General features: G+C 39.7%; 1 protein-coding gene across 1 annotated transcript in view; it reads left to right on the forward strand.

The window, feature by feature from the left end:
• Positions 1-13,564, forward strand: part of PCNX2 (pecanex homolog 2) — a 284,046-nt gene that overhangs the window by 94,434 nt on the left and 176,048 nt on the right. Inside the window, exons 16-17 of the mRNA XM_021709971.1 lie at positions 140-236; positions 12,855-12,947. Coding sequence (XP_021565646.1) covers positions 140-236; positions 12,855-12,947 — 190 coding nt within the window. The remainder of the gene's footprint in view (positions 1-139; positions 237-12,854; positions 12,948-13,564) is intronic.

Here is a 13,564-nt window from a genome sequence, read left to right on the forward strand (position 1 = left end):
ACTGTGTATCTTTTAACAGAGAGAATCCTTGCTTTTTTTCACTTATGGGCATGGGATCCAAGTTGAAGTTGTTTACTGAAAACACTGTCCCAGGAACCGCTTTTAATAAAGTTAAACCTGTGTGTTTTTCTACTTTCAGGTCCTTCATTCAGTGCAGACTGTTTCCTAAGTTTTTACATCAAAATCTAGAAGAGTCAGCAGCAGACCCTCTCGCCAAAAAGATGAAAGATTCAGTGGTGAGACATTTGCGTTGTGTAACGCGGTCGTAGTTCCAGACAGCCTGGCCCATCAGCAGAGCCTGGGCTCTCAGTGGGCCTCTGGCTAAGAAGGAGTGCAAAGGACTAGGACAGAAAGAGGCGCTTTGTCTTGGTTCATGTCTGGCACACGGGGCTGCTGAGCTGCCTGCCAGGGGAAACCTTTGGGGCATCTTGAAGGTAGATGCAGGGCACCCAGGCCACGGATGCTCAGTGGGTCCTCAGTTGGTGGCAGTTTCCTTGGCTATTCACTTGAATCACATTCGGTCAATTCTGCCCACTGCTGGCATCAAACCACAGGTGGGCTCTGCACAAATGAAAGCTCCTCCAGTAAACTTTCAGTCCCTCAGTAGCCATCCTCCCCACCCTTGCAAGGGGCCTTCAGGCTTTAGGCCTGCACCTGAAATGGCAGAGAAGAGTAGCACTGTGTGCACTGGTTGAGAGGAAAGGAAAGAGGAGAAAAGAGCACGAAAAAGGGAAACATAGGGCTGTAGAAAAATGATGCCATTTCCTTGTTCAACAGGAAAATGGTTCCAGGCAGTTTCAAACATCCTTTGAGCAGATGTGACCTCTTTGGTATCAACTTCCAAATCTTAGTATTTTGAAAAGCAGTGTTCATTGGCTGTGTAAGTTCCCGTGGGTTTGAATATTGAGCTTTGGAGCCGTCTTACGTTTTCAGCTCATGCTTTTTCTGGGTTTTTTTAGGAATGGCAGATCAAAGGAAAAGCAGTTCATGAATTACTGCTTATGGTTCCTCCAGCCAGGAGCTGTGTCTCATTTGTCTTGGTATCCACGGAGTGGATGCCTGGTGCATAGTATGTGTTCAGTACATTCCATGAAATTTAGATGAGTCAAATTTCAGGCTGCTATTTCAAAACAACGTGCAGGACTCATAGCCCAACATGATAATATTTTTAAAAAATGCATTCTCAGCTCCGTGTGCCTTTGTGTGAGATCACACCAGTCAAGGTAATTCATTGAGACTTTTTTTGTCACCACAAGGACACAAAGGGACTTAATATGAGTAAGGGCATGGTTCATGAATTTTAGAAACAACAATACATGTAAAATTAGGTTGCAAGTCAAAGCTGCTAGGGCAGGTGAGATGGTAGCTAAAAAAGAAAAGAGATAGTTGACATTCAAACATGGCATCCGCAACCTGACCTCTAATATTTGTACCAGGAAACTTGCAGGGAGAAGATCAAACTTACTTTCCTGGAACAGTTGCTGTAAAAGCCATAGGGTGATCCAAAGTCTCCCTCAGGATACCCAAGAAAAACATGCCCCCTCAATCTTCCTTGTTTTCATGACTAATGAAGATGCTTCTTCACTTTCTGATTTATTGTAGCTAAAAATAATGTAGGAATTGCAAAGGACCCTGACCAGACATTTGTCTGGTAGACATACTCTGAGAGTATTTCATTATTATAATTAGATGTGATGAGTTAGGTGTTACCCCACTTGGTTTTCAGGTTCTTTGAAATGCTTTGTACATCGTGGAGCACATAACTTGTTAGGTGATTTAATAAGATGTTTGGGTTCATTTCTCTGAAAAGTCTTTGGTCTCATTATAATATTTTAATGGGATTATCAGATTCAGCTTCTACAGTCTGATGTAAAATACCTTCTGTGACACAGTGGGAAGTGTAAAGTTCCCCTCCTCATTGACTCTGATTTTGTTTCTCTCTGTCTCACCTTTTTTCATTTTCTCACCCTCTATCTCTTTTTTCCTCAAATGTTCCTTTGTCTGAGAAGCCCTACAGGAGCCTCTTAGGTTGCAGTGTCTTTGCCCCCTGCTCCTGTTCTGATTCATTTGGCACATGCAGGAGTCCAGGGACCTGCATTTTAGCAAGAATCCCACCCAGGTGGTTCTGTTTAGGTGATCCACCGGTTGTACTTCAAGAAGCACTGGTCTAGAAATAGATTGCGTATGGGCACGATGAGTTATGCACACAAAGTTTATGACCGGAATTCATTAGTTAGTAAAGACATAAGCTTCCCACTGGTGGGTTACCTAGTTAGTCTTTTTCCATGTGTCTTACTAGCACGACCTTTCCGTTTTTGGCCTTTACCCATCTTCATCGGTTTCAGCACCTTTTATCATGTTCAAATTTGTTACTTTCATTGTATCCACTCTCCCAGTTTCTAGAGACCAAAAGGGGTTTAATTTTTATGTATAATATTCAAATATCCTTTCCATATTATAAATGGTTGGTTATAATATCTAGAGTTTTCTGGTCCCACTGCAAGGTGTGGAATGTTGAACCAGGCTTTTTCAGCTTCTTTTTAGTCTTGTAGTATGAAGTACTATATAAAATGCCACAATAAATTTAATACATTCAATATACTGATAGCTAATATATTTTTTTAGTTAAACATGCATGGACTTACCATTCAAATAGAAAGCAAAACATTAATATTATTAAATATTGTTTTAGAAATTCTGACCAGTGTAAAGCCTGAAAGAAAAACAAAATGAAGATTATATTTTTATATACATATAGAATGCACAACGAAGTTTTTTAAAATGAACTATGATAAATAAAAGGATCCATCCATACCACCAGAGAAAGGTAAATTTAGAAAACCATGAGCATTCTAACCCACCAGAAATTACCTTAGAAAATATAATAAAAACATGATCCAATTCACAAAGCAACAAAATATATCAATTGATAATGGAAATGATATTAACCACTAGTGTCACAAATAAAGAAAACTATAGTCTATTTAAATGTAAATGAAGTTCTGAGTAAACTTCATAAACAGACATAACCTGATTTTAGATAGGAAGGCTGAGATTTATAAAATGCCACTTCTTTCTAAGAAATTTATACGTTTAATATAGTTCAAAACAGTTCCAAATGAATTAAATTCATAATGTTGGGAAATGATTCTAAGATTCATTTGAAAGGATAGCAGTTAATAATAGCTTTAAAAAACTTGAAAAAGAATAAGATAAAAGAATTTAGCACGTTGAGATTTAAGAGTAAAGACTGGCTAATCAGAAAAAGTATGAGATCATCCAAGATTAGAGAATGAGATTAGTGGATCAAAAGAACACAGAAAGGGGTGAATTGTTTATCTGAATGTATTATCTGAAAATTAAGTGTCACACTCAGGAATTGATTTTCAGGGTCTAGTGTTGAGGTAATTGTTTAGTAGTGGGAGAGAAAAAATGTTATGTGCTAATCCCTCACCAGATACCAATGTAAATGAGAGAGGGATTAAAATGTTTCCCAAAGAAAGCAAGGGGGTGGAGGAAGGAGAAGAAGGAGGAGAAATCAAATGGGGTTTTTTCCATTTCTGGTATTTTGGCAGGCTGAATGGTCGTAGCCAAACTCTGCTGACTGTGACTAAGAATGCTGAATAAAATACACAGACACCCTTCTTACGTGTCACAAAAACTGACACAATAATACTGTCAGGTAAAAATCTGAGTGAACATGGGAACCTGGAGAAAGCTTCTTTTGCCCCAAGGGTGTCTGCCCAATGAGGGGACTTCAAACCTTGGTTTTTAGCCCCCAAACTGTGGAGAACAGAGTAAGCCCAGGCCTGCCAAGATGGACTGACCCCGGGCTCGGCGGCTCAGCCTGTAATCCCGCGCCTTTGGGAGGCTGAGGTGAGTGGATTGCCTGAACCCGCGGGTTCGAGACCCGCCTGGGTAGTGAGACCTCATCTCTACAATAAATCAAAAAATTAGCTGGGCGTGGTAGCGCGCGCCTGTAATTCCGGCTACTCGGAAGGCTGAGGCGGAAGGATGGCCGGAGCCCGGCAGGTCGAGGCTGCGGTGGCCGGGAGTGGCTGCTGCACTCCGGTCTGGGCAACAGAGTGAGACTCCAACTCAAAAAAAAAAAAAAGATGGACTGTCAAATGCTAGACCATCCATCATCAGACTGGGACACTAAAGGGGCCACACACACTCAGAGTGAGGATGAGCCGCAGAAGACAGCTTCATCATCCATCATTCCACTGCCAAGAAAAAGCAAGCGAACTCACCTCAGTGCTGAGCATGACAACAAGAGATTCCTTGTAACGTTGCAACATTTCATGGATTTGCAGCACGAGTTCAAACCCCTCAATTTATGACGTGGTATAAAGTGATCCCTAACTGAACATACCTCATGGCAGAAACAAATAGGAATCCTCTCCAGAAGATTCTCTCATCTGAGGCCTTCAGGTGTTTTCAAAACCAATATTTATAGCAAAAGGAGCAGGCTAACAATAAAAAAATTTGAAACGACACAAGAAAATAAGGAACCAGCTGGGTGCCGTGGCTCAAGCCTGTAATCCCAGCACTTTGGGAGGCCGAGGTGAGGGAATTGTCTGAGCCCATGGATTTGAGAACAGCCTGGGCAACTTGGTGAGGCCTCATCTCTACAATAAATCAAAAAATTAGCCGGGTATGGTAGCACCTACCTGTAGTTCTGGCAACTTGGAAGGCTGAGGTGAAAGGATCGCCTGCGCCCAGCAGGTTAAGGCTATGTGGTAGCCATGAGCGTGGCACTGCACGCCAGCCTGGGTAATGGAATGTCCAACACACACACACACACACACACACACACACACACACACACACACACACACACACACACACACAAGAAAAGAAAATAAAGAACCAGCAGAAGCAGGTCTGCAAATACTTCCAATATTAAAAGTATCAGACTCAGATTTTAAAACAACTATACTTATGTTCAAACAAGTAAAATGCATAGACAATAAAAAAATTTAAAATTATCCAACATGTCTGAGAGCAAAATAGAATTCTACCAGACTGACAATACTGAGTGATCTATCACAGAAACAAAGAACTGAGTATCACATGTTCTCACTCATAAGTGGGCCTTGAACAATTATCATAATACTATAAGAAAAGCATTGACAGTAGTGAGAAACTGCCAAGGGAGAGGGACACACCTCATCCATAAGGTTACCTATATAATGAACATTTGTATACCTAACCCTGAATTGTACCCCACGTCTTTAAAATAAAAAATTAAGAAGAAGAAAAAAAAAAAGAATTCTACCCGACTGACAAAAACGAAAAGTTCTCTAATACTAAGTGTTGACAAAGTGTAGAACAAGGGACCGCTCATGTGCTCCTGGGATATAAATTACTATGTCCATTTTGAAAAGCGGTATTATAAAGTTGAAGCTATGTATATACTGCAACCAGCAATGCTACTCCTAGATATTTATTCCAGAGCAAATCTTGCACATTGGCACCAAAATACAAGCATAACACTATTCATAATCACATTTGTTCATAAGAGCACCAAACTGAAGCCATTGGAAATTATAACAGTAGAATGAGTTATATATAGCAAAGAGAAAGAGCTTATCACAACTAAGTGCAATAGTTTGGTCTCACTCTGTACTCAGGCTTGGGTGCACGGGCTTGATCATGGCTCACCACAGCCTCAAACTGGGCTCAAGAGATCCTCCTGTTTCAGCCTCCCAAGTAGCTGGGACTACAGGTGTACACTACCATGCCCAACTAATTTTTGTATGTGGGTGTGTAGAGACACGGTCTTGCTATGTTGCTCAGGCTGGTCTTGAACTCCTGGCCTCCAACAACCCTCTGCCCCAACCTCCCAAAGTGCTGGGATTATAGGCATGAGCCACCATGCCTAGGCTACGCAGATTTTTTTAACTTTCAAGCATGAGAAACATTAATTCTTTTTTTGTACAACAAAGTGAAAACAAGATCAAAACAAACTACACCTGAAAATTTTCACACATATTTGTATCTTGCAGAAAGCAGAGAGGTATATTAATACACAATGAGATGGACCAAAACATTTTGTAACAAGAAAACCCATCAAAAGTACAAACTTGCTGGACTGTTAAAGGTTGCCTTCACAGGGCAGAGCAGCAGTCTCTGAAGTCTAGGTGTCTTACAAGTTTCCCTTAAAGAGTAGTATTTTTATTTTGTAATACAAATTTTATTGATTTTCTTGTGTTTAAGGCATACATGACATTATGGGATACATATAGATAGTAAAGTGGTTGCTGTAGTGAAGCAAATAACACATCCGCCATTTCACAGTTACCCATTTCTACCGTTTTTGTGGCAGGAGCAGCTAAAATTTACTCATTTCACAGGGGTCCCAAATACACTACAGTTTTATGAACTATAGTCCTCATGTTGTATGTTGTCTTTGGAGTTAGTTGTTCATCCTACATATCTGCTATGACCTCTATCTCCCCATTTCCAACCCCCTCCCCCACTCCCATGGTAACCACTGTTTTATTTCTATCCCTTGTTTTTTTTTTAGGATTCCGTGTACATGTGAGCTCATGTAGTATTTGTCTTTCTGTGTCTGGATTATTTCACTTAGCATAATGTTCTCCAGGTTCATCCATGTTGTGGTAAATGGTAGGGTCCCTTTTTATTAAAGCTGAATAATATTCCATGTTTATATGGGGATGCCAAAAATGTATACGCGTTTTAAGAGATGTTATCTATGTATTACTTTTATGAAACTGAGTTAAATTACAGTACCAATGTGTCATGCAATGTTCCCTCAGTTGTGCTTCTGCCATTTTCTTTGACTCTTCTGCCTGTCGCATGGTAACGCTAAAATTCACTTGATTGATGTCATCTTTTGAGCATCATACTTAAAATGTGATTTTTTTTGGCACTCCCTATATATGCCACAATTTCTTTATCCATTTATCCATTGACAGTCACTTCTGTTGTTTCCATATCTTAGCTTTTGTGAATAGTGCTGTAATACACCTGGAAGCGCAGATATCTTGACTACATAGCAATTGTATTTCCTTTGAGTATATGCCTAGAAGAGGAATCGCCAGATCATATGGTAGTTCTATGCTTCATTTATTTAGGAATCTCTATACTCTTTTTCATAATGGCCATATCAGTGTACATTCCCACCCAAAAAGTGTTATCCTAAAGGATAAAATTTTTGGAGCAGAATAATATCTGCTTTTTGGTAGCTTTAGGAATAAAGGGAGCTGTTTCCTTTTTATTTTGCTGATGTTATTTTCAACAATATTAGGAGAGCAGTCTAGTTCCATTAATTAGTGTCAAGAGTAAAATGCTCAGTAATTACCATTTGCCATCTGTGTATCTCCTTTGGTAAAGTGTCTGTTCAAAACTTTTGACAGCTGGGGATGGGGGGTGGGGGAAATTGTTTGATGTTTTAATATTGAATTGTAAAATTTTTTATATATTATAGGTAAAAGTCTTTGTTAGATATGTTTTACAGTGTTTTTTCTCATTCTTTGGCTTGTCTGTTCATTTTCATGTTTTTGGAAGAGCAAAAGTTTTAAATTTTCATAATGCTCGATTAATTGACTTTTTTTTCTTTTATAGTTCAAACTTTTAATGTCTTATTTAAGAAATCTTTGCCAAATCCAAGGTCATTAAGATCTCTTATGTTTTCTTTGAGGAGTTTGATAGGTTGCTGGATTTATGATGCACATTGTGTTAATTTTTATATGAGATGTGTCAATGTGTTTTATATATATTTGTAGATTACTCTCCTCTTGTTCCAGCACCATTTGTTGAAAAGATTATCCATTCTCTCATTTAGGGAGTTGGTCATTTTACCTTTGCACTTCTGTTGAAAAATCAATTGATCACATCTGTGTTGGCCTATTTCTAGACTCCTTATTCTTTTCCATTGATCTAGATGTGTATTTTGTGCCAACACCATCAATGCCATAATTACTGTAGCTTTGTAATAAATCATAAAACAAGGTACTGTATGTTCTCCAACTTTGTTTTTCTTTTTCAAAGTTGTTTTGACTATTCTAGATCCACTGTATTTCTAAATATATTTTAAAATTAGCCTATCAGTTTCTAAAAAAAAAAAAAATCCTGCTAGGATTTTGATTAGGATTACACTGAATCCATCAATCCATTTTCTCAGAATTGACTTCTTAATAATATTATATCTTCCAGTCCCCAAACACAGCATACCTTTCCATTTATTTCTTTAGTTTCTCTCAGTGATGTTTTATAATTTATTTTATTTTATTTCTTGTGTTGGAGTCTCACTCTGTCTCCCAGGCTGGAGTGCAGTGGCACACTCACAGCCACCCCAGCGTCGACCTGCTGGGCTCCATTGATCCTTCCGCCTCAGCCTTCCAAGTAGCCAGAACTACAGGCACATGCTACTACGCCTAATTTTTTATTTATTGTAGAGAGGCGGTCTTACCAAGTTGCCCTGGCTGGTCTCGAACCTGTGGGCTCAGGAAGTCCACTCACTTCAGCCTCCCAAAGTGCTGGGATCGTAGGCTGAGCCACTGAACCTGGTCTGATGTTTTATAATTTTCAATGTGCAGGTCCTTGCATATTTTTTCTCCAGATTTATCTCAAAGTATTTTTTATTTGTTTATGCTATTGTAAATGTTATTTTTAAAATAAGAACATGAAAAGATGCTCATCATCATTAGCCATTGGGAAAGGCAAATTAAAGCCACAATTAGGTACCACTCCACCAAGTTTTCTCAACCTCAGCACTATTGACATTTTGAGCCTGACAGTATTTTGTTGTGTGGCAGTTGAGGGAGTAGTACTATCTTGGGGATTGTAAGATGTTTATCTACCTTCCTGGTCTCTACTGACCAGATACCAGTATCACTCCCTTCTCTCCACAAATTGTAACTACCAAACATGTCTCCAGACATTATAAAATACTGACAAGTCTGTGGAGCAACTGGAACTTACACAGACTGCCATTGAGAATATAAAATAGTTACAACTACTCTGGAAAAGTTTGGCAGGGTTTCAAAACTAATTTTTGTTTTTAACTGACTCATAATAATTATACATATTTATGGAGTACATGTGTACATTGTGCCATGATCAAATTTATTTAGAAAATCCACCATTGCACACATTTGTCATGTCTTTATGGTGAAACCATTCAGAATCCTCCCATCTAGTTATTTAGAAATACTCACTGTAATTTTGTTGCTATTGTCCCCTACTGTGCTATAGAACCCCAGAAATTATTTCTCCTATCTGTATATAATTTCATACACGTTGACCAATCTCTCCCCGTCATTCCCTCTGCCCTCCCCTCCCCAGCCTCTGATAACCACTATTCTACTATGTATTTATATGAGATCAGCTTTTTTAGATTCCATACATACGTGAGATTGTGCAATATTTGTCTTTCTGATCCTGGCTTGTTTTACTTAAGGTAATGTCCTTGAGTTCCATCTGTGTTGCTGTAAATTACAAGATTTATTTTTTTACAGCTAAATAGTATTCTATCGTGTATATATGCCACATTTTCTTTAAACATTCATCCCTTGAATAGACACAGGTTGATTTTGTATCTTGGTTATTGTGCATAAGCATGAAAGTTCAGATAGCTCTTCAGCATACTGATTTCATTTCCTTTGGATAAATATCTAGTAGTGGAACTGCTGAATCATATGGTAGTTCTAGTATCAATTTTTTGAGGGTACACTGTACTGTTTTCTATAATGTTGTACTGATGTACATTCTCAGCAACAGCATATAAGATTCTCTTTTCTCCACAACCACACCAGCATTTGTTTTTTTGTTTTATGGGGTTTTTTTGGGGGGGGGTATTTTTTATAAGAGCCATTCTAATTGGTATGAGATGATATCTCACTGTGATTTTGATTTGCAGTTCCATAATGATTAGTGATGTTGAGCATTTTTTTCAAACGTTTGTTGGCCATTTGTATGTGGGAAATATCTATTCAGGTCTTCTGCTCACTTTTTAATTGGATGATTGCAGTTTCTTAAAAAAGTTTAGCCTAAATTTATCACATAACCTGGCCACTCTACTCCTAGATATTTACATAAGAGAAAAGAAAGCACATGTCCAGATGCATGTCCACAAATATTTGTAGCAGCTTGAGTTAATAGCCAAAAACTGGGAACGAGCTCAAATATCTATCCACAGGTGACCAGATAAACATACTGTGGTATATCCATAGAGAACAATACTACTCAACAGTGAAAAGGGATTAACTGTTGATACAGGCAACAACATAGATGACTCTCAGAATAATTACACTGAGTGAAAGAAGCCAGACCAAAAAAGTATATATTGTATGATTCCATTTCCATAACATTTCAGAAAATGAAAACAAACTATAGCGATAGAACAGATCAGTGGTTCTATGAGGACAGACTGGGGACAGGGATAGATTAGCAAGGGGCAGGAGAGGAAACTTTGGAGTGTAATGGATATGCTGATTATCTTAATTATGCTAATGGTTTTATGGGAAGCTATAAATATATAAATTCATTAAGTTGTACATTTTAAATATATGTGGGTTTTGGTATGTCAAAAAGCGATTTAAAAATTATAACACTGAAAATAAATGAGTGGAAAGGATCTTTTTTTTTTTTTTTTTTTTTTGAGTCAGAGTCTCACTCTGTTGCCCAGACTGGAGGACAGTGGTGTGATCACAGCTCACTGTAGCCTCAACAGATTGTTTCCCCTCAGCTTCCTCGGTAGCTGAGACTACAGGAATGAGACATCATGCCTAGCTAAATTTTTTATTTTTTTGTAGAGACGAGGTCTCACTATGTTGCCTAGTCTAGGCTAGTCTTGAACTCCTGGGCTCAAGCAATTCTCCTTCCTCGGCCTACCAAAGTCCTAGGATTATAGGCATGTGCCACCATTTGTGGCTGTAAAAGAACATTGTATTCAATAAGGAAAGGCTGTGTAATGGTTTGTATTTACAAGGGATTCTAATAACACTAACAAAAATGACAGTGGAATGCCTATGAAAACAAAACACAACAATAATTTGAGTTTGTTCTTGCTCCTGCATTAAGAAATTTAGAAATACAGCCCCACTCCAGGAGTCATGCTGTTGGCCTACTATTTTCCCCTTTGTCAATTAAAGAGGACAATTTTAAGTTAGAATATTTGGGGAAATGTTTATTTTTCTTTTGGATAAACATTCAGTAATTTTCAAATGACGTTAAACCATGTTAATGAAAAATAGGAAAGAAAACATCCCTCTATAGCCTAGAGATACGGTAAATTACAGAACATTCCTCTGAGAGGGTCTGGTCTTTTTTTTTTTTTTTTTAGTTGGAGTCTCACTCGGTCGCCCAGACTGGAGTGCAGTGGCCGCTCCCGGCCACCGCAGCCTCGACCCGCTGGGCTCCGGTGATCCTTCCACCTCAGCCTTCCGAGTAGCCGGAATTACAGGCATGCGCTACACGCCCAGCTGATTTTTTGATTTATTGTAGAGATGAGGTCTCGCTGCCCAGGTGGGTCTCGAACCCGCAGGCTCAGACAATCCACTCACCTCAGCCTCCCAAAGATGTGGGATTACAGGCTGAGCCACCGAGCCCGGTGGGTCTGGTCTTTTTTAAGTGTTTAGAACTTAAAGCCAATGCCTGAATTTTGGCCATTACTAATAGTACATTTTTGGTGGATACCTCTGATCACAAAAAAATTCCCATAATTTTCCCTTTTCAAAAATCATTTCACCATTAATGAGAATAAATCTTGGAACCCAACTTTACCAATGTTTCTTCTTATCACTCTGGATGATAACAGAGCCAGCAAGCCAGCAGCATGACTTACAGGAAATACCACATTTTAATTTTAAAAAGAAAAGAAAAGAAAAATGGTGGGGGAATGGGTAGAGGGAAACTAAGTGATATCTTTTGTATAGTTTTCTGGCAGATGACATTCAGGGCAATGATTTCAGCGGTGTAATTCCTTTTCAGTATGAGCTAGGGGGGTATAAATGTATTGGTGGTTTCAGAATTTTGAAGTAGCAGTGTGAAACCTTAAAATGATAAATAATTTTGAAGTAGCAGTGTGAAACCTTAAAATGATAAATAACCAACCGCCCTCTATAAAAATAAAAGAATTGATGGTCCCTTGTGTCCCCTTTGGATCAGCTAGCCAGCGATCTAGTGACTCGTTGGAACCAACAGACCATCCTCTATATATTTTCATTAATAGCATTCTTGGGTCTAACTTTGCTTTGTTTTTCCCTAGCACATAAAAACACCACAGTTTTGTGTGGTGGAAAATTATTAGCAAGTTCCTGGACATTTCATTATCTACGTATAATATGTGTACCTAACGCAAATATATTTAAAAATTTGGAAGTGGCCTTTGCTTGGTCTGACTGGTGAGTAACAATGTAACACCCGGTCGTCCAAAAACACTAAGAAATGTGTAACAGGCTTCTGTTTGGTTTACCCAGGGTGTTGGCATGTTACAGTCCAAGCCACCCTAAAGCCAGTTTGAGATCACTAGCACATTGCTGACATTTTCAAACCTTAATAAGTTAAAGTGCTTTTGGCGAGTTCTCTGGACATCTTGAATCCAATCTGAGTTTGTGGAAAAGAATCTCATGCCTCCTACACGTGTAGAAACCCTTTCTTGTTTTCCATGGTCTTCCCACCCCCACCTTCATCTCCTGGAAATTCCCTAAGCAACCAGTGAGCAGTCCATCCAGTGTGTTCCCTTGGGAATAGGTCAGGGAAGTGATGGGCTGGAAGAGCAGTCTATCCAAAGTCAACGTCCTGCCACCTGATTTGCCTGGTGACACAGAGCTGCTGAGAGAAACAAAGAGGAGCAACCCTCACCGTCGGTTTTCTCTCTCTAGAAGGATGTCTTAAAATCGGATCTCATCATCTGCGCAGTATTCGCTGTCCTCTCATTTGCAGTCAGCGCCAGCACTGTGTTCCTGTCGTTGCGAGTACGTATCCACTCCACTCCGTGCTCTTCCTGCCTCCTCCTCCTCCTTCATGACAAAGCTATCATACAGCTGAGCCAGAGGGGGATCACAAAAGGCCAGCTGAGAGGTGTCAGGACCGTACCCACTTACTGTGGAGAGTTACATCCAGGAAGCGATTTGGTCCACATCACAGATCTGGCTCGCTTGTTTTGTCCTTCCCATTTCCCCTATCTCGGGGGAGGTTTTTTGCGGGAGCAACAGCACATCTTGCGGAATCCATCGCAAGGACAGGCAGTAGTGGCAAGATGGGCTAATGGCACGCTGCCATGGGTAGAGAAGAGAGGAGTTACCGTGTCAGGGGTGAGATGGGGGTCGCAGAGCCAAAAGGATTATTGGAACACAATTTTCAGTTAGAAAAACAAAAGTGGAGACCTCCAGATGGGATTTCTGGCTGATGGTTCTTATAGACAGATGCCGTTGCAATACAAGAATAGTGTAAGCCGGGCTCGGTGGCTCAGCCTGTCATCCCGCGCCTTTGGGAGGCTGAGGTGAGTGGATGGCCTGAGCCCGCGGGTTCGAGACCCTCCTGGGCAGCGAGACCTCATCTCTACCATAAATCAAAAAATCAGCCGGGCGTG

Source organism: Carlito syrichta, unplaced genomic scaffold (genome assembly GCF_000164805.1).
Source record: "Carlito syrichta isolate Samal-C Ts95f unplaced genomic scaffold, Tarsius_syrichta-2.0.1 Scaffold287805, whole genome shotgun sequence".
NCBI classification, from domain to species: domain Eukaryota; kingdom Metazoa; phylum Chordata; class Mammalia; order Primates; family Tarsiidae; genus Carlito; species Carlito syrichta.